This window comes from Dromaius novaehollandiae, chromosome 25 (genome assembly GCF_036370855.1).
Source record: "Dromaius novaehollandiae isolate bDroNov1 chromosome 25, bDroNov1.hap1, whole genome shotgun sequence".
Lineage (NCBI taxonomy): Eukaryota > Metazoa > Chordata > Aves > Casuariiformes > Dromaiidae > Dromaius > Dromaius novaehollandiae.
Genome location: NC_088122.1, coordinates 1806683 through 1830325, shown reverse-complemented (window position 1 = coordinate 1830325; position 23643 = coordinate 1806683). Strand labels below are relative to the sequence as shown.

At 41.2% G+C, this 23643-nt stretch overlaps 2 protein-coding genes across 5 annotated transcripts; one reads left to right on the top strand and one right to left on the bottom strand.

Moving 5' to 3' along the window:
* Positions 1-8: 8 nt before the first annotated feature.
* On the bottom strand, positions 9-17858 carry SUGP2 (SURP and G-patch domain containing 2). Of its 4 annotated transcripts, none has more exons than XM_026115300.2 (10): positions 17332-17858; positions 14444-16126; positions 13335-13452; positions 12061-12569; positions 11775-11886; positions 10381-10904; positions 9369-9433; positions 8382-8518; positions 4667-4787; positions 9-1614 (listed from the first exon to the last, which is right to left on the bottom strand). In XM_026115300.2, the coding sequence occupies exons 1-9, from the start codon at positions 17444-17446 to the stop codon at positions 4667-4669; spliced, it is 3384 nt and encodes a 1127-aa protein (XP_025971085.2). In that variant the 5' UTR covers positions 17447-17858; the 3' UTR covers positions 9-1614. The 4 variants fall into 4 exon arrangements, with proteins under 4 accessions (XP_025971085.2, XP_025971083.2, XP_025971086.2 ...); XM_026115299.2 differs by lacking the exon at positions 9-1614 and adding an exon at positions 4276-4485; XM_026115298.2 differs by lacking the exon at positions 4667-4787 and having other exon boundaries at positions 9-4485.
* Positions 17859-18023: 165 nt separating this feature from the next.
* ARMC6 (armadillo repeat containing 6) lies at positions 18024-23571 on the top strand. The gene is made up of 8 exons (XM_026115307.2): positions 18024-18344; positions 18722-18882; positions 19287-19369; positions 20209-20779; positions 21299-21444; positions 22036-22167; positions 22742-22879; positions 23126-23571. The coding sequence occupies exons 2-8, from the start codon at positions 18762-18764 to the stop codon at positions 23336-23338; spliced, it is 1404 nt and encodes a 467-aa protein (XP_025971092.2). The 5' UTR covers positions 18024-18344; positions 18722-18761; the 3' UTR covers positions 23339-23571.
* The last annotated feature ends 72 nt before the right edge of the window (positions 23572-23643 follow it).

The following is a 23643-nucleotide window of genomic DNA, read 5'->3' as shown; positions in this document are numbered from 1 at the left end:
GCTAGCACTTTCTTAAACAGCAGTAACTTTATTGCCCACAGATAATGCAAACATTTTCCACACTTGCTGCAATTCAGCAAGTTACCTACTCAACACAGTTCACAAAAACTATTTATTTCCGAAGTACCCTATTGTTCTTTGAGCATGTTCTCATTTAGGTGTTTGTTATTGCTCAAATGTACAGTCTGGTTGTGATTGGCCACTCAGTCGCGAGATATGCAGAATGAAAGATGGTACAGGACTTCCAGAAATTCATTTTGAATTATAAAGTATACCTACTTATAGGACAGAAAAGAATCCAAAGTATCAGTATTTGAATTTAAGAGTCCAGACTTTCTTTGGGCACAAAACCAGAAGATGTATAGAATGAAGTATCAATAGAAAAAAATACTGTACATCGATTTTGAGAAATAATATCTCAGCACAGATTAAGTGTTCACACTAAGGATGCTGTAGTGTTTTATAAAAAAACAATAAATAGGAAAATGTCATTGGTATTACAACAACAACAATCTTTGAAAGCAAGAGAATGAAAACATCTGTATTAGTCCGACACAATTACTCCAATGTAAAAATACTATGACTGTAATTCTTTACTCCATTAGGGCAACTCCCCCAAATTGGGGATTGCCTCATTTCTCTCCCCTGAGGGAAAACTTCCTTTCTTCTAGAACCAGGTCCTTAACATTTAGCACGTTTTTTAAGGAAAAGGAGGGGGGGGGGGGGAAAAAAAGGTACAGCTAGGGCTTGAACTTGTCTCAGTAATGCTTGCTATAGCTGTCAGTATAAAAGGAAGGGACATGAGACCTGGCTTGAATCTTTAGCAAATGAACACTCTCACTTTACCTCTCAGAAGGCTGCTGTAGACGTGTTAAATTTCAGTTTGTTGCAATTTTCCCCCTCACATACTTTCTTAAAAAAAATTTGAATTTAAAGGCAACAGTAAACCACACATATATGTAAAGAGAAAGCTTTGCTGTCTTAAACTCAGGGCACTGGGAAAATCAAAGAGACAACTCATTCCTCAGACACGAGTAAAGGGCAAAACTCTTGCATTTTGACTGGAGAACAATGGTTTTGGCATTCATGTCGCACATAACACTGTTGCGCGTGGGTTTCATGCACTGGAACCCATGAAAAAGTAACAAAAAAGTGATTTAATGGGTATTCTTTACAGAAACCATTTAGCAGCACAGAAACAGAGGGACCTTACTTCCCTCACACACTATAAAATCCTGTTTCATACTAAAATAACACTGCATAATCTCAATTCCACTTGTTAGTGCCAAAATGATGCATATCTCTCACAAAGGGCCAAATTCACAAGCAAAACATTTAAACCAGAAATTGTTTAGTTCTACATTTATTGCAGATATTAAAAGATTAACAATGCTAACATGTTTACTTACACTAAAAAGAAATGTCAGTTATCCAATAACATAAGCATCTAATTGTTACTAGCTTAGCACTACTGCCAATTCGCACGGAACAGAAACTAGCAAATTGCTCTACAAGATTAATGGCAAAAAAACAACCAAAAGACAGTAGACACACCACTGAAGTTAGTTAAAATGTTCACTGAAGCTTGCAGTCTTCATGGAAGAGAGCCTGGAACTAAAATAACAGAAAAGAAGCTAGTAAACTTTAAACAAGGCAATGTATCTGCATAACAAATGTTTCACATGTACATGTATTTAAATTTTCAAATCAGAGCTGCCTGCAAAAGCAGGTCAAAATAAAAGGAAATTCCTTTTGCAAAAGGAGTGTAAGGTCATCTCTTGGTAAAACAAGATAAAAGTGGCAAATGGTAACCCACTCGAGAGCAACACTGGAATCTCTGCACCAGTGCTGCTCTGCTGCTATCTTGTCCAAAATTAAAGTTTGGCACAAGAAAGATAGACCATACTACAGTCATCCAGGGTAGCAGGTTAAGATTTTCCCAATGTTCATCTTTATTTTCAAGACAGCATTATACTCTGAATTGAATTGCAATCAGAAAGGAAGGTACCATTTTTCCAATCTGGATACCAACAATTTTCCCAGATTGGGGGCGTTTAGCAAATGCACCCCAAATGGTACTATGCTTAACAATCTCAGGTTAAACCAGAACAGCGCAGAATGCTGATCAGGGTCTGAGAAAGCGGATTTCAATGTAGTGTGAAACAAGTTTGCCTTGTGCCTTTCTGCAAATACTGTAGCATACAATCAAGAATGCTTCCCAAACGCAAATGTAGAAGAAGAGGTGAACTGGAAGCTTGCAGGGAAGTAAAAAAAACTGAACAGCAACACTGTCAGCTTCATCAATGAAACTAAAAGAAAAGCTAAATTCTTATGAGTGGGTCTGAGAAATAACTCTGGGGCCAACAGTATTGGTTCCAGAGTATCATTCTGAAACAGACTGTGACTGATCTCCTTTTTGAAAGACTTAAGTTTTACACTGTGTAACTGCTAAACAGGCACAGGAAAGGAAAGAGGGGCAGTGGAGAGCACATCCAAATAGGAATTAACAGGAATTCAACAGGTAAGCATACACTGCCAAGTACTGTAATAGATGATCTTAAAAGTAGCCTGTGGTCCAAAATGTTCATGGATTTAAGATATCTCCAAGCAAAGCCTATGAGAAATCTCTGGACTATCAAATGTCTTTAATCGAGTGTGATAACCAGATAAACCTCGAGAAACATTTCTGTATTTATGGTCTTGATGCTTCAACTTCTTGTAATGTAAAGGTGAAGACATATATGTTCACGAAAAAACAGAACTATCAGCATGACATTTTTCCATACCTGCCATTATAGTTTTATTTAGTGATCATATGCTCCAAAGCAACTAAAACTGAGTGATCAGAAAATTATACTGTAACATATTGTAGCTTTTGGTTTCACAGACCCATACAGCAAAGAAAAATCTTGCATTCACAAACTAAAACTGGTTACAGGCAAGAAAAAGTTTGTTGCTACAGAATGAAAATAAGACACTCCCTTTCAACCAGCTAGGTTTTTAACGGAGAGAGAATATTGTCTTGTCCTTTAAACAGCAGGCACAGGCAAGTTGATAACTGAACACATTTTCTTGCGTATTGTCAGTTAGGAACTTGAGATGTTGCCACATTACTGTGGGGTGCTATTAGTTGTATACCACAAGCTCTTTGCTTTACAAGAAGCATGGTGCAGGATGAAAACATCAGCAAGACAGCACTCACTCCTAGTAAGCAAAACATGCGTCAGCTCAAGATAAACTCTCTTTAAAGAGAACTTCAGTGAAGTATTACTATAACGTTCAAGTGAAGACTTTTGACTAGTTTTAGAAAGGTAATGATAGAGAAGGAGTATGCTAAAAAGTGGGATATTAAATTGTCGCTTTCAGTAATCCAGTCAGATCCCTTATTGATATGCAAGTCTGAAAAAGATGAATGATCAGACCTTGAACATTTATCTGTAGTAACACTGCTAAATCTTTCATTTCTTCAGAACTGCTTCACCAGGAAGTTAGGTAATGCTTTTTTTTATTGAAGCAGAGTAGATTAATCCAATCTTCTTTCAGTAAATTCTAGAATAATCCCTTAAATTTACAAGCTTTTTGTCTTATTTCTTGGGATTTATTCAATAAAAGAACTTCTGCAAAGCAAATATTTAATAGAAACAGAAATGACAACTGATAATCCACTCCAGATGACTTCTGAACATCTGACTTCCAAATATTTTCTTCGGTATTTTCTGCAGACACATGAATTACATCTGTTCATGGCTTAAACTTCTTTGAGAAGGAAAGAAATTAATCAAGAATTTGTTGAACAAGAGCTGCAAATTTGTGTAAAAACAAAAAGTACACTTAAAATGTGTACTGCTTGTTCGTTACAATGAAAAACCTTAGCAGCTGAGGTTTTCAAGCAAGAGTTTAGTGTTCTCAAACTTGGATGAACCGTTATCCATCCTACACTGAAAGCAGAGAATCCTATATAAAATAAGCATGCAGGTAGAGACTGTTCTTAAAATTGCTGTATGGAGGAAAGGACTCTGCTTTCCACAGACTCCAGAAGTAGATCAAAAGATTAGCCCATCACCAAAATTTAGTAAAATAAAAAAATGAACTGCCTTGCAGTAAGATCTGAATTTGAGAAGGTTCTTGGCTTCAGAAAGGAACAGAGCCGAAGCAGGATAGTCACATTTTTAGTGTTGCTTATTCTGTTTGGAGAAAGCCATCTCATCATGTAACAGGCAAACTTGGCCAAAGAGAGAGGTAAACAGGCACTTCCGAGAACAAATCAGTTGTTTCTTCCTCAGAAGATGACATCCAAGTTGTTAGCTTGCACAATTAAATACAAGACTAACTTTTATCTTGGAAAATGTTTTCATACATCAGTATTCAAGTCCAATACTATAGAACAAAGCGTTCTTCATACTGGCATACTCTGCTGAAGATCTTTCACACAGCAGCCTTTGCATATCCGTGCACTTTCTAGCGAGCGAGTCTCTTATGTCAAACCTAGAAAGTAAGATTTGGGGGTAACTGAGAAGTTCAAAGTAGGTCTGGATTTTCATGAAAAGAAAGAAGCCAGATATACTCATGGAAACAGTAATATTTTCTTGGTAAAGGAAGACTTAAAAAACGCTGGTATTTTACTGTTTGCAGGAATTCATAAACCAGACTTGTCCATTGCACATACCTATTTACTTGCTCTTTTCTGCCTGTACATTTGTATCATTCTTTGACGGAAAACATCAAATGCATCTTCTTTATTTTCTTCCCCTGCAACACCCAAGCCCTCCCCTGCAGAGGTAGCACCCCTAGGGAGTAAAATGAATAGTTAGAACACTCTGTTTCTGTTACATTTGACAACGTGCAGAAGAGATCTAAGTAACAGCTTCCAACATAGGCACAATTTGAGTGGAACATAATTCTGTTTACTTTGGGGGGGAAGGAGAGCAGAGGCTTGGTCCCTGGCATACCATATCAACTGTAAAACAATTCCCACCTCCCATCACACATGCAAATATCCACTAGAAGAAAATGCTCCAGCGATAGTAAGGGAGGAGTGAAGATATAGTCACCTAACAGATCAAATTCTTACATGAACTCTTGTAGTAACCACTTTATTCATGGTAGGCAGAATCCTCTGTTGAAAGGATGGCAAAAATTGCCATGTTTCTTCATCTTAAAAATGATTAAGACAGAGACTTTGAGGAATGAGCAGGAAACACCACATAAGTCTGGATAAAAGATGAAGTCTTTAGCAAAGGAACATAATGCTGCTTACTTCAATTTTCTAGCAAGCTCAGCTCTTGCAGGACCTACACAATGGAAAAAACCTGCAGCTCCTGCCCTCCCAAAAAAGTGAGTCATTAACTCATCTCTCTTCATCCAATATGCCAATAGAACCAGATCGGCTTCAGCAAAATCAAAACAACTTTTTATTCTGGAAGGAGACGGGAAATGATGTTCCACAAGAATGCTGAGATACCAAATATTAAAAGCCATCTCTCTTTCTGCAGGTTACGTGCGTAGAACATACACTTTATACAGCTAAGATTAACGAAACCTCTGCCATAAGAATGATGCCCCATGTAAGTTTTATCCTCCAGGCCAGTTACATTACTATTATCTATTAAAAATTTCACTATGTGAAGAAAGAAAAAAAATCAGATTGCCCAGTGTACTGAAATTGGGATTGCTGTGCCATCAGGGTAAAATCGGAGAACCTTAAGTAGTATAGATAGAAATGGTTCTTACCAATTTCTGTAATGACACATCCACTTAAACCAAGTAGATCCCAGTACAGGTCTAAAAGAATATTCACAGACTCTTAAAAGACAAATTCGACTTTGCATTCCACAGTAGAAATCCTGTATGCTGATTTTTCTTGTGTATGGTATTAGAGTCTGCCTTGGCAGCTGTACGATCAAGTTAAATCTCATTTTGGAGTACACTTAGAAGTAAAGCCACCTGAAGGATCTTGTGGTTTCCTCAGTTTAATGCATGCCTGTTGTCCCCAGATGGAGTTATATGCTCTCTGCACTAAAGATCTGCTCAAAGAAAAATCCAGATTCCAAAAATAGCAAACATTTTACATATACAGCTTGTTAAATCACCTATTTAGACCTCCAATTGCTGTCCTTTGTTCTCCGTCTTTTAGAGTATGAACTATTTGAAGGAGAGACTTTTCATTTGCTGTTTCCATTATACAATGGGTGCTTAATACTTACAAATAGGAAGAACAGATTTTTTGATACTTACACTATAGCTCCCCTTCTAGGTTACTTTCAGAATAAAAGTACTAATCAAAGACATCACATAATTACTCAAGAGGATCTATCCCATAAAAATGTTCTTCCTTCAAGCGTGCGTGTGTGTGTGTGTGTGTGTGTGTGTGTGTGTGTGTGTGTGTGTGTGTGTGTCTGTGTCTGTGTCTGTGTGTGTGTGTGTGTGTGTGTGTGTGTGTGTGTGTGTGTGTGTGTGTGTTTTAAAAAAAAGCTCTCTTCAGCTGTAGAATTGGTCAGACCCATAGTTGTGACAGTTAAGTTCCTAGGACAGAAAAGAGCAAAACACGACCAACAGAAAACTCCACTGAGAATTTTCTGGAGCCATAATTTCCATCAAGAGACACCATGTACCCCATATATCTTTTTACAGTAAAATAAAGTAAAAATCTCCTCAAACCTCCAAATATGACTTGCTCTCTCAGCCTTTCAAAGACAAGCCTTAAGCTTTCTTAATAAAAAAGGACCTCAGGTATCACTGTATAACAACTGACTCTATCAGTTCTAGAGACCAGTGCTGTATGATAATGATCAAAAGATGTTCTACTCTAATATTGGAGCGTCTCCAATTATTAATCCAGCCCCTTTCCTCAGAGAAGATTAAACAACTTGGGGACTTGTAAACAAGTCATCAATAGAAGAGCTGGTCATTTTAAAAGGGGAAGAAAGAGTGGAGACTGCAGATTACTAAGTGAAAAAGACTGCACTGCATCAAAGCAACTAACAAGAGAAAGCAAAATGTTAAGTTGCACCGGTTTCATCCTCACTGAGATCATCTCAAAGTATTGCCCAAAGAATGACTTTAACAGGAAAGTAAAGAGAAGTGCAAACTGTGAAAGCAGTCAATGATACAGAGTTATCTAAGTAACTCTCGCTACATTACAGAAAAGGTCAACAAGTTTTTTTTTAAGAGTCACTGCTCTTTGCAGCTATCTTTACAAGAATGACACAGCAATGGGCTTGAGTTGGAAAAAGTGTATTTTCACATATTAAAAATGCAGTTCTTAGGGAAGGCCATAAACTTAGAATATGGTGGGCTAACTGTCAGACCAGATACAAGCAAATAGCTTATTATTAGCTGTGCAGTGAGACTCATGCTGTGAGACAAGTGAGACTTGTAACCAAAAAAGTTACTTATAATCTTTGGTCTCAGCAAGTGTTTTGGGATTAAGAACCAAGATTCCAACACTGGCAAACAAAGGAGAGCTATAGGCAAGGTAACATTCTCATTGTACGTTTGCTGCTGAAGAAAGACGAACAGAAACTATAGTGATGGCTACTGGACCACAAGGTGCTCTAAGGGAAAGAAAAAAAAGAAGGTAAACAACTAAAAGTTGTTTTTACCAGACTAAAATGACCAGTACTGTCCAAGGCATGAAGAGAAAATAGAAAACCATGGAGAAAGTAGACAGTTAACCCACAAACTACTTGTGTGGACTAGAGAGCTTGTCATATGGGTTCAAAGAGAAATAAATTGTTTCTGCCTCATTATTCTGTCAGGGAGTTGAAGGACATAATATCCATTCTCCATGCAGGCAGCAGTGGACACTGGACACAACAACTTTAAAAGACAAAGCTGAGATTCAAAAATAAAGTATGTTCTAAAGAAAAAAAGCACACTTACCTTCTGGTAGATGCACTTACCTCTTTCAGTATGCAGTGGAATGAGTCACATATTTACAGTGAAAATGATTTTGCTGCCTAAACTTAGTAGTACTGTGTATGATATTCCTAAAGTCTGTTTATATACTATTCTGTACCTGTCATCGTAGCAAGGAGATCCCCAGGGTAATACTATGTGTTAAAAAACCCAACTGCTCCCCATCAAATATCCTGAAGGAGGGGGACACCTATATACCTTTAGAAAGCATCCGTACACTGCAGCCTTCACACTGCAGCCTTCGCATGTCAAATTGGACAGCCACCTTCTAGACCACCTTCTTTGCCCAGTTTAGCCAGGAAACGTGTGCAGTCTGCATGCTCAACTTTACTGAGGCCATAGATAAAGAGAAAACAAAACCCTGAACTGGCCATATCCAGGTGGGTTAGATACCCATAGTTACTGCTAGAATCCCAGCCTTTTCCACAGCTGTCAAATTTCTGCAGTTTGTTCCCATTACATACACTTTTACAGGCTCTCTGATTCCTTTTCCTCGTGTACCAAGGCCATGTCCTTCTTGCCAGCCCATCTTCTGAAGCATCTGGAAACCCACATTTTTGTTTGTCAGTTTCTTGTGTGAAAATTCTAAATCTTTAGGTTTCTGTGGAGAGAAAAAAAAACAGAGAAACAAGGGTGGGCTTTTTTGTTAGAGAGAGAGAGAGACCATGTATTTAAATTCCTCATTAAAAAAAGAAAGTAAATTAACTGTGTTTAAATTTCTGGATATACAGAAATATCTTTTAAGCAGCATTTCTCTATCCACACAGGAAAAGTCTATCAAAGAATAAACATCTGCTCAGCAGTTTAAACAGTTTAAAGAGTATTAATATATGCATTTCAACTTCTCAGGTTGTTTAATTACATCATTAGAGTACACTCTAAAAAAGAGTACTCTTTTATATTTTAAAAGGTAGTTATGCTTTTTATAACAAACACTGAATGACACAATGACTGACTCCCTATTACCAATACAGAAGTGGTCAAATAGCTTTTCACCAATTTTGGAAAACTGTAACATTTTGCCAGACAACAATTCACTGATTTCTTTTCTAAAAAATAAAAAATAAAAAAAGCCCAGTTCGTCCATCAAGAGATCTTACCACAGGTAAGAAAGAAAAAATAGTTCAAATGGTACCTTACCCCGTGCCATATGGTTTTCACTGCTTAGTGATAAACGTAGCTTTGCTGGTTTTTTGTTTTGTTTTGTTAAGAGAAGACAAGTCTAACACACAGCTGTTCAGTAAGGCTCTAACTTAAGATGTTTTTAATTTTGACACAGATAGTAAGAGACAACAGGAGCCATGGCTCCCCTCAGATTTAGTCCAGTCTTTTCCAGGATCAAGCTCTTCAGGTTTTAATTGATTTTAAGACAATGACTCATTTACAGAGGCTGTCTCTTTTAAAGACAGTTGATTCTCAGAATGCAATAGCAAACCAGAAGAGTTCTTTACCTTCTTCTTCTTTGTAACTGGGCAACCACGAGGCCTATCATAAGCGATTCTGACAGGTTCATGAACTGCAAGTCAAATCAAAGACAAAATTCGGCTGTAAAGACAACCAATGTTAATACAGAACTCCAAAAATACATACTCAAGTGGGACTCTAACTCAGTGCCTTAGTCTAAAACCAGTGCCATCAAGAAAGATCAGAATGAAAAAAAGAGTAAGATGCTTTTCTCTTAATGGCAAAAAAGGGAATTAGTACCATCCTTCCCTTTAAAAAAATGTACATGCAGCATTCTATTTACTTTTGGACATATGTCAGCAATACACTGGTGCATGACACTCTGTAAGAACTTCATATCTTTCATTTCCATGAGCTTCTTTAATGCTCGTGATAGAAAATTCAGACTGGACTTAAATGAGGTTATTGTACATTATTTTCATAACATGAACAACAAAATTTATCAGTAAACATCATTATGCAGATAAAAGACACTTGTTAAGGTAGCTGCAGAGCACATGCAGTAGTAAGTTTTAAGTACTTGTCTCTCAAGTCTTAAAATATCATAACAAAAAAAACCTCTCTTGCCATATTGACAAAATTTAATGGGTGAATCCAAAGTAGCTCTGGATTACAGCTTTTTGATCTAAATATATTCAGAATTTCAGCCTGCCATACACTGATGAAATAAATGACCCAAAAACTACTGCTACTTTTTTTTAAGCAGCAGAAAAAGGATAACATTTACATAGAGATTTTTTAGGAATGATGTTTGACAGAGGTTATCTCAAACTAGAAGCAAAAACTTTGCTATTGCACTAGAATACAAAAACTGTTACCCATTAACGAGATTTTCCTGTGTCAACTGAATGAACATTTTAAATGAACAGCATATTCGTTTTTGCATTAAAAGAGATGCAATTCTTTCAGCCAATAACAATCAGCAACACACTACAAAATACAGAGAAACGCAGGACTTTCCTGTTGATATGTACAGAGTATCTTTCAAACAACATTCACCTTTTGGTTCTTCTATGAGGCATATCCTTTTAGAGGCAGGAATCATACCAACTTTCAGTGACTTGCTGCTGATTCGTTTGCGAGGAAACAGGGTACCAGGAACAGGAGCAGATGCCTGTGTTGACAGATTTGGTATAGTACCATCAGATGATGTGGCTAGCTGCATTTCACCTGTTGAAATTTCTTCTCCTGTTTTGGAACTCATCTCTTCAGCTAGGTTCTCCTCACTTCTACCTGCTGAGAAGTCCTCCTCTTCTCCCTCCTCTGCTTGCTCCATTTCCATTTCTTCCAAAGGTCGGGAGATATCCTCTTCAAACTCAGCTTCCTCCTCATTATCTTCTTCCTCTTCGTCTTCATCCTCTTCCTCCTCCTCTTCTGAAATATCCAGATTTCTCTCTTCAGGTTTAGTACCTTCCCCAGCATCAGTTGCTTCTGACACAGCACTGAAGTTAATAGATGGACATAACTCATAGACTTTCATTCGGTAAAATTTGAAAGCAGAACTATTCCGATCCTGTAGAAACCTGGGCAAAAATTACCGTGAAAATAATGTTAAAAAGATTTTCTTTAGCTAGCATGAAGCAAGATACTACAAATAAATCTCTCATTCATTTTTGAAGGGCCATTGTAGTAGTGTTTTGAAGCACTGTAGGATTCCCTTACAACATGTACTAAAACCAGCAATCATTCTCCTGAAAATCTTACAGAGCAACATTCATCAGCAGTTCTCAAACTGTTTTGGAAAAAGATATCAACATGGTTATTATATAGATGGGGAGACTAAGACAAAGACAAGATGCTAGATCAAGATCACCCAGCAGACAAACAGCCAACCCCAGAAGATTACTCATGTCTTCCAAATTTCAGTCAAGGGGTCTATTTGGAAAGAGGTTTATTGATTCTGAAGAAGACAGAAGAGGCAGCAGAACTCCACTTCTGTTTGCACTGTACCACTAAAAGTGAAAAAACTTCTGCTAATTCACACGAGAGCACTCAGGAGCATTGTATTTAAAGCCTCATTTAAAAGAAAAAATTAACAAGATTGGAAAATACTTTGTCGGAGCACTGTTTCAGGACACAAGATGATGACTGAGGATAGAAGAGAAAAAAATGTATTTCAGTACATATGTGCATTTGGGAGAAATGTTTATCTTTCTTCTTAGATATTTCAGATATTGACTATTAATGGAGGTGCTGAGTGGGACAACAGGGAGTAGTGCTCAAAATCCCATGTTCCCAAACATATTAAATAAAAACATACATCTCTAAGTGACCACAAGATAGACAGTGCTAAAACAAATAATAAAAGGAAATATCTCTTTAATAATTGTTTAGATGTATTTTTATTTTTCTTATTGGCCAGTTTTGCATAGATGAATGTGTAGGTTACTCACCAAAGATCCGGGTTATCTGCACTGTTGTCTATGCTGAACTGCTCAATTTCTGGTCCTACCTGAGCAACAAACTTAGCCAGCTTCTCAGCAGTTTCCATTGTTTTAGCATCCACTGCAAGAAACAGAATGTTCATGCAAAGCCGACAGCACTGGAATGTCAATACAGTTAAGAACTCTATCTACTTTAGCAAAATAAATAAAGATTAGAATTTCCAGTAGAACATTCTATGGAATCTTAACTTTTTTCAAGTATCATTTTAAAGTCAAATCCTGCATCTTCACTTACCATCAGGAAACTGAGAGGACAATGGTGGGAAAAGTTCAGGTGGTGCCAATAAATCTTCAGAATCTGCCCCTTCTTCTGCTGGCAGAGAGACTTCCGGACTGGTGGCACATTGTGAGGAGCCGGTTGTATCCAAAGAACAATTCTTTTCGGCCACGTTGGTTTCTGATACAGAAGGCTTTGACTGGACTGAACCTTGGATGTGCTTGTCTTGGTGTTTCAGCATTGTTCCCGCTGACAGCACAGTCTGCGTCCCTATTGTTGCCCTCCTCACCTTCCTTCCTCGAATTCCACGTTGTGCGATAACTCCAAGCCTTTTTCTTTTAAATAGTCTTCTCTTAATACTTGCTACTTTCCTGGCATACAACATGGCCCTTACTGATTCTGTTGCAGATTCTTCTAGTGTTCTGCCCTCACCACCCGCTTCCTTGCCGGATGATGTCCGCCTTTGCATCTCTGATAACTTCAGTCTGTAATATTTGTATTCTAGACTATCTTCTTCAGACAAGAACCTAAGTAAAAATGATATAAATAAAATGAAAGCCTAAGCCAAAAGTACAACTAATCTCAAATTCTCAGATCAGAAACTCAGTAACAACTGATCATTTTTGAGGGGTATACTCAGGTTACTGCACTAACAATCACCTGCATAGGTTTTCCCTCAGAATAAAAAGCAACTCCATTTCTAAAGCAGTAAGTAAAGAAAATTATGTCAAGCAAGCAAATGACAGAGGGTTTTGACATAAATTATCTGGCTAGTAATTAATCAGCTATGCTACATTTGCACACAGAGACATGCTGTCATATTAAAAGATCATTACACTTGGAGCGTCTCAGCTTTCTTTTTCCAGTATTATTTGTAGAACACTAGACCTGCAAGTCTGTTACATTTATTTATTTTTATATATATATATATATATAAATAAATAAATGTATATATATATATACACATACACATACATATGTTAATTACATTTGCTTAATATCTTCACCTTGTAAATGTAGATTGCTTTTAACTTCTTGTATTTGGATTGACTTACAGTCATTATTGATGGATCAAAAGGAATGTGGTCTACTAGACAAAACAAAAGCACCAGGACAATTTCCAGGAATATTAGGAAGTATAATTAATTAGCTTTGGAAACAATTTCATATAGTCAGGTGAAATATATCATAGGCTTTGATCTTACACCCGATACTAAAATTCTAAGCATCTTCAGTGGAGCAGAGCAAAGCAGTATTATGACATACTGTTCTAATTGCACAAACACGCCTACCAATATTCAGGACAGTTCTTTTGAGCGTTTCTCTCTTTGGCAGACAAGGTTCCTGAAACAATGCTATTCACTAGCTTTTCAATTGTCTCTACAACTTTCCGATCAGCTCGCTGCGGGACTGTAAGAAGAAATAAAACAGAATCATTTCATTATTCTCATCAACAGGGTATCAATATATCCTCTTTCTATTCTTTTGACATATTGACATTTACAATTTTTGACATAGCAACACAAAAAAGGCTGCACTTAATATTAGAATAAGTTAAGGAAACCTCAGAAACTTTGATTGTTTTCTCAACTCACCTTAGATCTAGAACAGTTCATTATGAGAAGCACCATGGTTTAAGAAACTTATCCTTTGCCATACTGGGCAAAATAAGTCATCTTTTAAATGGCAATTACTTATAGCACCAAAAGGATTTTGTGCAAAGTAAATATATTTGAACACTGCTTGGAAAGGGTAAGTTGCAAACTATTAGTAACACAGTGTCAGTGCTGTAAAACCTCACTGCTGAAGTAGCTGAAGTCCAAAGAGGAAGAAACAGATGACTATAGTAATGAATAAGCATACTTTAGAGGGGATGAACTAGATGGCCTAATACAGTAAAGAAGGTACTATTCCTAAAGATAGTAGTATATAAACAACTTTGAAGAAATATGCCTGCACCTGGTAAAAGTGGTAGTGGTAACATCTCATAACTCTGCTTATTTGGAAATACTTATTCTGTAACTTGGCCAACTGGCCAATTAGTTGGTGGGCTATGACGTGCAGATGGGATCCTGGGCTCCCTAGCTCGAGGCTGTGACATTGGATGGTAGGACAGCTGAAGCAGCCAAGGGCACAAGGTGAAAATCCCAAATTTGAAGTATAAGTACATGCTGTGGAGGGGAAGAAGGAGACATGCTCTCATCTGCATAGCCTGGCATAGGGCTGAAAGCTACTGCTGTGACAGATAGTATTACATGCTGCACCACTGCCAGGGATTTACATGGAATTCCCAGCATTAGGAATTCCTGACCTAATGAAAACCATGAACATCTGAGGTAAAATCCTAATGAAAAGTAAAGAAACTACATACTGGAAAAGTATCTTACAGCATTTCACTTACTCTTAATTTTTGTGTCAGGAGAGGGTTTTTTAAGCTGTACTGTGGACTCCGGTTCAGCTTTTTTCATCTGAATTGGATATCCACTTTTCTCCAACCAAGCCTTCAAATTTTCTATGTACTCTCTTCCAAACAATGTTGAATCATCAAAATTTGGGAATAATGTTGGTGCGGGAGCCATTTCCTGGAGCCCTACAGCTTCAAGTATTTTCTCTTGCCTGAAAACAGATGCTAATGCAAAGGTCTGACCCAGAAGTGCTAAAGACTTACGACAAAGAGAAACAGTGGTCTCAAAAGCATTTGCCATTTCTCTGGGATTACTGAAACCACTTGTCTTAATGCTTAATTCGTAGGCATTACAGGCCATGAGCAGAGGTGTAACACCTTTTAGTAGACGGTCTTGGAGCCTCATTATGTATTTATCAAAAGGTTTTATTATTTCAAAGAAGCAGTTCTTTGTTTTCACAGCACCCTTGTCCAATAGCATATTTAAAAACTCATTGTCCACTTTGGGAGTTTTCAGAGCAGCATGTTGTAAACTCTTGATAGTAAAGAAACAGTAATCTCTGTGTTCTGGCTTTAGCGAGCATTTGAATGAAGCAAGCATTTTCGCACAGGTTTCTGTCTCTAGCTCAAAGAGAGCTCCAAAGAGCCGGGAAAATTCTGCATCATTTTTTATTGCATGAAATCCGGCCCATTTTATGATTTCTATTCCAAATGTTGAAAAAATGTCAGATTTGTCCACAAGGTCAAAACTGAGATTTCTGAAAACATGCGCAGGCTTTGGAAGCCTGAGGATAGGTCTCTGAGTTGTTATAGTTGGTCTCTGATTAGATCGTGGAGGCAGCTTTTGATTAGGGCGCTGGACGGTCACCGGCCTCTGGTTAGGACGTTCAGCAGTCTCTGGCATTTGATCAGATTGCATAGCTGGCTTCTGTTCGGGCTCCGGTTGCAGCTTTTTAGTGTTCCATTTTTTTAGGGGAGTTTTGATATCTCCTTTGAATACTTTAGTTTTGGTAGCGCCCCTTGCGATACGTTTTCCTCGCAGAGCTCTTCCCCTGCCGATGTTGCCCCTCCGTACCGGGGGCCTGAACTCACCGTCAGATTGAATTCCAAAGTCCATATCATACTCCTGACTTTCCATGTTACTGTATTCATCCTCCATGAGTCCTGGTGATCTAAAATCACCTAAAATATCTGAAGAACTAAAGTCAGTTTCATGTGGTCCGGTGGACTCCCAGGGGTCAGGATGGCCATAGTCCTGCTCATGAGAAGCCAGGTCTCCATACTCCTGCTCATGAGAAACTGGGCGCCCATATTCCCGGTCGTGAGAAACCGGGCGCCCATACTCCCGGTTGCGAGATGCTGGGCGCCCATACTCCCTGTCATGAGAAGCCGGGCGCCCATACTCCCGGTCGCGAGATGCTGGACGGCCAAATTCCCTGTCATGAGAAGCTGGGTGCCCATACTCCCGGTCACGAGACGCTGGACGGCCATACTGTTCATGGTAGTAGTTATCTTTCCTTATGAGAGGGCTGTTAGATCTATAAGAAGGTCCTGGATACTCATCTCTAGGGTCTTCACTCCAGTCATCATGTGGATGGTGTTGGATGTCGTCATGAGTATATCTTCCCTCATCGTGAAAACTGTCTTCGTATCTTGGTCTTGGGACTGGCCGTGAATGAGCTGCAATGATAAAGACCTGAATACATGTCTTGCACTGCAAGTAGTAGTAAAAAATTTCACAAGCACATTTGGACACTTGAACAGTCAACACTCCAAAACTTTGAAGTATAACATCCATATCTAACTTTAGGATATTCCTATTTACTTTCTTATATGTTTTGAATAATTCATAAAAACCAAAATCAACCAATGATTAAAAATGCCTAGACACGTATGACAAAGATTTATTGAAATCTTTTCAGATATAGTTAAAGCAGAAACACAAGTCCTGCTACAATCCCCTTTTCCCCCTTGCTCACTACTTTCTCAACCTAGGAAGATTCAAATATCATGTTCATAAGGCATCTTAGAAACAAACAGACAAAGATCTAATCAGGCTTCTCAGATATAAAAATACTGAAAACATGCATGTTTTGTTTCCATACTGAACATCAGAATTGCACAACTGACCAGAAGACCATATTTTGTACAAACTGATACACTGAGTTCACGGAGATTTAAAGAACAAGTCGGTTTTTGAAGGAAACTGCCTCTACAACATTAAAGACAGAAACATTAGAAATTCCTGCAAAATAGCCAAGAATCTCTCTCTCATTCCCTAATTCCAATAGCTGAATTCAGAAAATAAAGGATACATGAACAGACTAAAGTATTTAAATCAAATGGTTCCTTTGGAGCTTAGAAAACTTTAAGGAAACATAAAAGATCTTATTCTAAAACACCTAACTTGCTACGAATGCAATCTGTATAATTACTCCAGACATTCTGAATATAAAATTTGGAAGATAGAAGAATGTGCAGATCAGGTACTGTACACATTCACTGGATTAATCTCTTGCTTTTAGCTTTTTCTTTCTCTAAAAATAACATGAAGCAGAGAGACCCAAAGGCCCCGAATGCACTCCTACATGTAACTGCTCAGATATCGAGAGGATTTTGCCTTGCGACGCCGTCTCCAGAGACCTCCCTGAAACCGGACCTGCTCTCAGAGGCGGCCTGAACAGAATTCCATTGTTCGGAATTCAGTTTTTCCTTGGAATTCGCACTCCACGTTGGAACAGCGGCTGTCACACTGGGCGGTTCGCCTCTTAAATAGGAAAAGAAGCGCAAAAATATCGGTGCAGGTGCTCCTTTAGGTGACCGAGACGAGTGTTGCCACAGCGGCTGTTACAACCCGGGGCGCGTCGCGCCGAGGTTTCCGTTACCTTTGAAGGGATGGATGGCGTCTTCCATGGCATCGCCGCGCTCCATCCGGTACCTTTTAACTTTGTCCTGCACTACAGCATCAAACGTCTCCCGTGTGATCCGCCGAGAGGCCATTTTTACTCTGTGGCAAAACAGCACAAAGCCGCCCCTGACCCGGGCACGCAGGCGGGGAGACACCGGCACCGGGCGGGCTCCCGCCGCCGCCGCTTGGGCCGGTCCCTCCCCCGGACGCCGAGCGGCGCAGCCTGAGGGGAGGCGCGGCGCGTGGGGGAAGCCGTTGGCGCCTCCCGCCTCTCACCGGGCGACCGCCGGCCCGCGCAGGCCCCCCCGCTGGGGGGGAAAGGGGGGGCCAGGCCCGGGCCCGCCCCCGCCCCGCGGCGCGGCCCGCCCCGCCCCGCCGGGAGCGGCCCTGCCCTGCCGCACCGAGGCGGCGCCCCCGCCCCGGCCCCGCCGCCTCCCCGCCACACGGGAATCTCCCAGCAGCCCCCGCGGGACGCTCCCCCCGCCCCCACCACCGCGCCTGCGCGCTATCGGCGCCACCGAGGCGCACGCGCGGCCGCCCCTCTCCCCCCTCGCCCGAGGCGGGCGGCTCTCAGGGAGAGGAGTTCACGCCGGGGGGCGGGGGGGAAACAACGATGCCGCCGCGCTGGATCGGGAGGGGATTAGGCGGGAACGGCCTGCAGCCCCCCGTTCCTGCGGGGGGCCCCCGGCCCGCCTCCGCCGGCCGCACTGCGCCTGCGCAAAAGGCACCCCAACCGCGTGGGTCTGGCCTGGGCGCCTTTTAAACGGCCCTTGGCGCATGCGCGCTGGGGGCGCCGGGTGCTTTCTGCCCCCGCCAGTGTTTCCCACGAAGGGGGGGAGTTAGCGCATGCGCACTGGGAGGGCTGAGCCCGCCGAGGGGAGCCGGTGTGCCCGCCGTCTGCGTACGGCGGCCCGGCAGGGTCAGTCTCCTCAGCGCGCTGCTCTTTGTCAGCCGGGAGGAGCCCGTCGGGGCGCGGCGCTGCGGGCCGAGGTGGGTAGAGGGGGGCGCCGGGGCCCGCTGCGCCCCCGGGAGCTCCCCCGGCGCCCCTCGCTGCCGGGCCCGCGCTCACCGAAAGGCTCCTGGGGAGCTGGGTGCGCTGAGGGGAGCGCGGGGCCGAACCGGGCCGTGGGGGAGGGGGTAACGGCGGGGCCTGGGGGCCCGGTGTGTCCGGGCAGGCTGCCCGCCGCAGCCTTTACTGATTAAAACAACAAAAAAAATCATCCCTTTGGAGCTGTATTTTTGGTTTCGAGTTTTTCGAGTTCGGCGCTTTCATGCTGACAAAGAGCGAGTTGATTTCTTTGTCTCTGCTCCGCCGAGTCTTCAGAAGTCTTTGCACTAAAACTAATTTTGGGCTTCCCTAATGACAGGACAGGAAACCAGTTGGTCCCATTACACTACTTCGATAAAATGGGATCCAGGCAGATTGCCCAGGAAACGTTTGATGATGCAGTGCAAGAAAATATTACGGAATTCGAAATGGATCCAGAAGAGGCTGTGAGAGAAGCTGTGCAGCAATTTGAAGCCCAAGGTACTGTAAATTCATCTATTTTTGCTGTTTCAGGTTCTTACAGGGTGAAGGTATCACAAAATGTAAGAGAGTATTCATGCAAAGATTGGCCATCCAGGACTGAAATGAAGCCTTTGTGATGTGGAACATAGATGCTATTAATACTAACCTGGTTTTATGGAGTAGTTATGACTGAAACACTCCTTTAACTGAAACTGCAAGCTTCAATTCAGAGAATAAAATTGAACTCTCTTTTTCCCAACTGACATTTAGCTAGAATTGATGCTAGATAGCCAGAACTTTGTCAACCTTTCAGTTTCATGATGCACTGATCCATGCTTTTCTTTATTTACTGTGTTTTACCGTAACAAATTTTATTCAGATCCTATATCTCTACTAATCTTGTTTTAATTTTTGCTTCTTAGGTGTTGATCTAAGTAATATTGTGAAAGCTGTGCGGCAGCCTGCCTCTGAAAATGGCCAAAAGCAAAAACATGAGATTTTGCTGGTAGGAGCAATTTCTGTTGCTTTCCAGGGATCAGTGTTGTCTCATAGTTTAAATAATAGAGTAAGCGTCTCAAGACATGGCTTCTGCTCCTGCCCAATTTCCGTGTGAGCTCTTGAACAAATGGTTAATCCCACCTGCTTGCAAACTAGGAATAATATAAGTGTTCAAAGAGCTAGTTGCATTTGCTAGTTGAAGTATCTGTGTAAGTATAAAATATCAGTATTTCCTGACAAGGAAGTGCAGGGACTCTCTTTTGTACTTACAAGCAGATTCTGTTGTGGCCAGATAAAGTCAAACAACACAAGAACTTTAATGAAAGAGATAAAAGTAACCTAAATGGGGTTAGCTAGCCTTCTGCAGATAGATGGGAAGATTCAATGCAGTCCCTCACCAGCAAGAATATAAAACTACTGGTGCATGCTGTTGCTGTTTGTGGAACATATTAGTGCAAGCCAGTTCACTTACTAATGGTCAGATGGACATACAGCACAAAAATGATCACTAGAGTAGGTGTTTCACAGTCAGTTCAGGCAGAGAGGCCAAGAACTGAATGGGACTTGCAGAGCAGACTAAATTTCCTCCTTGTACCCAATTGAAGATCCTCTCACTCTGGAATGACATCGATGGCAGAAGTACAGAGAAACTCACATTACTCCAATTGTTCTGTGCATAAAGACAAAATGCTGCTCTTTGGGACAATTGCTTCTTAGTTTTGCCAAATTTGTTTTAAATTTAAAAGGAGAAAATTACTGTAAGCAAACAAATATGACTGACTGTAAAGAACTGCTCTTGTTCCTCCTCAGTTCAGATGGAAAAGTAACTCTTGTTCTCTTCTTCAGACTTTAGATTCCCTCAGGAGATCTGTTGCTGACTCCGATCTCACTGAGATGGCCGAGCAGCTAGTGCTCTTCACTGAGCAATGCAAAGAACAGCTGGCTTTCCGCTACCTGGCTGGGCAGCATGGTGCCTATTCTGTGGTATTCCCTGCCTTCCAGATGGCTTCCGGAGACAGAAATTTAATGCTGAAAGTTTTTTATGCTCTGTCTGCCATCCTGGATGGGCAGCCAGACCTACTTGACTCTGCTGGCCAGGATCTACTGCTACAAACTCTGAAAGAATACGCAGAGGATGCTGAAATGATGCTAGCTGCGATCCGATGCATTCGACACGCCTGTCTGAAGCACGAGCAGAATCGTCAGGACCTCGTGAAAGGCGGGGTTCTGCCGCTTCTCACTGGAGCTATAGTGCAGCACGGAGACAGTGCCGATGTCGTTCGAACGGCCGCCTCGGCGCTCAGGATCATGACGTTCGATGATGACATCCGGGTGCCCTTTGGTCACGCTCACGATCATGCCAAAATGATTGTGTTGGAGAATGATGGGTTGAGGGTCCTCATTGAAGCTGCAAAAGGTAAAGTTAACCCCATGACTGTTGATTCTGATTTCAAATCATCTTTGCTATCATATCTCAAAACTGCTTTGTAGTAATTGAAGCTCCTCAGAGGTGATTTTGAAATATGCTGCTAAAATGGCATTTAATTTGTTTGATAAAATATGCCCTGAAAGAGAAAAATACGATTGCTCCAGAGGCTATCAACAGTACCAAGGTGACAGTTGTCAGAGCTATTTGTCAGTCTGTCTAGCGAGTGTTTTACAGCCCAGTGCAGGCTTACACACCCATTATCCCTGCCAGGGTGCTGCATTCGTACTATAAAAGACCTCTGTGAGCCCAAGAAAAGACATTTTGTCTCAGCTGAGATATGGAGCACACAAGGTGTCATCCGTGGTGATGTGTTTTAATATGCAAAGTGAAATTCACTCTTTCCTGCTTGATATATATATATATTTAATGAAACACAGTAAAACACCTTGATTCTGCTAGCACCCCTCCTTGCTTGTACTTACTCCATTCATCATCTCTCCTCCGCAGCTTTCACAGATAACGCCAGTGTTCTCAGTGAACTGTGTGCCACTCTCTCTCGCCTTTCTGTCAGAAATGAATTCTGTCAAGATATTGTGGACCTTGGGGGCTTGCATTTTATGGTGTCTCTCCTCGCTGACTGCATTGACCATCCAGTGAGTGAAATAAAGTGTACTTGGGTGTGGAGGTGACGCAACAGAGCGTGCTTTTTCCTGGCTGTGAATAAGCCTTAGACTTTATGAATAATTTTAGGTGCAGTTAGGGTTGAAACCCAACCACTGATACATTTTCCTGCCTCTTTACAGCCTGATTGACAGAGCACATGTAACCTCGTTCTGTATAAGCTAAGAATGCAGTAATTCTAACCCCCTTACTCATGGTTACTTCCTCTGTCCTCTCTAGTCCATGAGCAGAACTCTCATTGCTCCCAGAAAAGTTGAGCTTCTGGTTTCCCACAGCCCTGGCTAGAAGAGGTCCAAGAGGATTTAGATAGTTGAGTCCCAGTGGCTTGGTGTTTGATCTTTAAGCTTCTTTGAAAACCCCTTTCAGTCCAAAGAAGGTTCCTTATTATTCTTTCAAGCAAGAAACTGTGCCCGAGATGTGAGTGACTGAGAATAGCGTTGCTCTTCATAGCTGGGAGTTAGAACTGTTTGAGTGGAGTTGCTGGGATCTGTTCTGGTTGCTTTTCAAAAGTTTGTGAAACATTTTCTCCTGCCGTCTAAGCTATTTTTTCTTGATGAACACAGGACGTGGTGAAGCAGGTGCTGAGCGCCATCCGAGCAGTTGCAGGTAATGATGACGTGAAAGATGCCATAGTTAATGCTGGGGGAACGGACCTCATTGTGCTGGCTATAAGCCATCACCTTGCCAACCCTCAGGTATGCAGCAAATTGGTTAATGATGTCCCACTGATGCTGAGAGTGGAGATCAGTTTTGGGGCTCATAATGTAGCAGTGTTTTCTTCTGTGGGGCAACAACCCACAGTATTGCTTTGACTTGTGATAAAGCAGTCTATGCTAAGAGCAGATACATACTAAGTATAGTCATCTAAGCGTAGTTGTTAATGATTGCATTTAACATTCTTTTCCTAACCTGAACAATGTGTTAAACCTTTAATATCCACTTGTAGAGTGGTTAAGTGCATGCTTTGGCAAGTAGTTGTGTAAACGTAAAGATATACCCACCTTACCGTATTACGTTGTTTCTTGTCCCTGAATTGAATGGATATGGGATAGTCATTTACCCCTTTGGGGCTGCAGGTCAGATTTCAGCCACTGCTGAAATTATTTTCTATCTGAGGTAATTGACAATATGGGACTTGATTTACATGCCAGAGAAGCAGGAAGTTTCAGTGGAAAAAACTTAAAAAATAGTAGGAAACCAAAGCCCAAAGACTTTTCCCATAATGCAACATTTTCAGCTGGTGAGTCCCTCTTCCTCTTTGTTCTGCAGATCTGCGAGCAAGGTTGTGCAGCCTTGTGCATGTTGGCTTTACGCAAACCTGAGAACTGTAATGTCATCATGGAAGGCGGAGGGGCTTTGGCAGCTCTTCAGGCTATGAAAGCACACCCAAAAGAAGTGGCTGTACAGGTATTTGCCTCAGAGCTCTTGATTATTTATTCAGGATTAGTGCTGGGGGTGTTCATTGCCTCATAGGGATTTTGTCCTTTACTGACAAATATCAGAAGGTTATGAGTATGTTGGGAAGGTAGCTGCAGCGTCTTCCTAAGAGTCCACTAGACCTGTAAGAATTGGAAGATCTTTTATGGGTATGCAGGACTCCCTATACCCTTCCTACAGAAGATGCTAATCTCTCTCATTTACCTCTCTCCTCAGAAGCAGGCTTGCATGCTGATCCGCAACCTAGTCTCTCGGAGTCGGGACTTTTCTCAGCCCATCTTAGAGATGGGAGCTGAGAACCTAATAACAGAAGCTCGTGCAACACACAAGGACTGCGATGATGTGGCCAAAGCTGCACTGAGAGATCTTGGCTGTAAAGTGGAGCTCCGAGAGCTGTGGACAGGTCAGAAGGGAAGCCTAGCTCAGTAAATCATCAGTCCGTTGAGCACTGGAGCTACAAGGCATCTGTGTACATGAAGTCTAAGGGGGGGGAAACAAAGTGGCATGGATTGATTTGCAATTACAACTGAGCTGGAATATCTGATGCAAATGCCTGGCTTGTGAGGCTGCAATGAACCTTTTTTTAATGGCAAATAACAGCTGAAATGGCTTTATGCGTTCACAGGCTGGAAATCAACTCTATAAAGTAATCATTCCCTGAATCATCTAATGCCTGAAGATGATCTGTTCTCCCCTGTTGTTTTGTATGTTACTCATTTACAGAACAGGGCTGT

Excerpts from the sequence above, each read along its gene's own strand:
- SUGP2 (XM_026115298.2), bottom strand. The coding sequence starts at position 17,446 with ATGGCCTCTCGGCGGATCACACGGGAGACGTTTGATGCTGTAGTGCAG. Across the intron at positions 11,887-12,060 it reads GTCCTCTCAGTTTCCTGATG|TGGATGCTAAAACAATGGAA; the intron begins GTAAGTGAAGAT and ends TGTTTCTTGCAG. Across the intron at positions 8,519-9,368 it reads CAGTTACAAAGAAGAAGAAG|AAACCTAAAGATTTAGAATT; the intron begins GTAAAGAACTCT and ends TTCTCTCCACAG.
- ARMC6 (XM_026115307.2), top strand. The coding sequence starts at position 18,762 with ATGGGATCCAGGCAGATTGCCCAGGAAACGTTTGATGATGCAGTGCAA. Across the intron at positions 19,370-20,208 it reads AAAAACATGAGATTTTGCTG|ACTTTAGATTCCCTCAGGAG; the intron begins GTAGGAGCAATT and ends TCTCTTCTTCAG. Across the intron at positions 20,780-21,298 it reads CCTCATTGAAGCTGCAAAAG|CTTTCACAGATAACGCCAGT; the intron begins GTAAAGTTAACC and ends TCTCCTCCGCAG.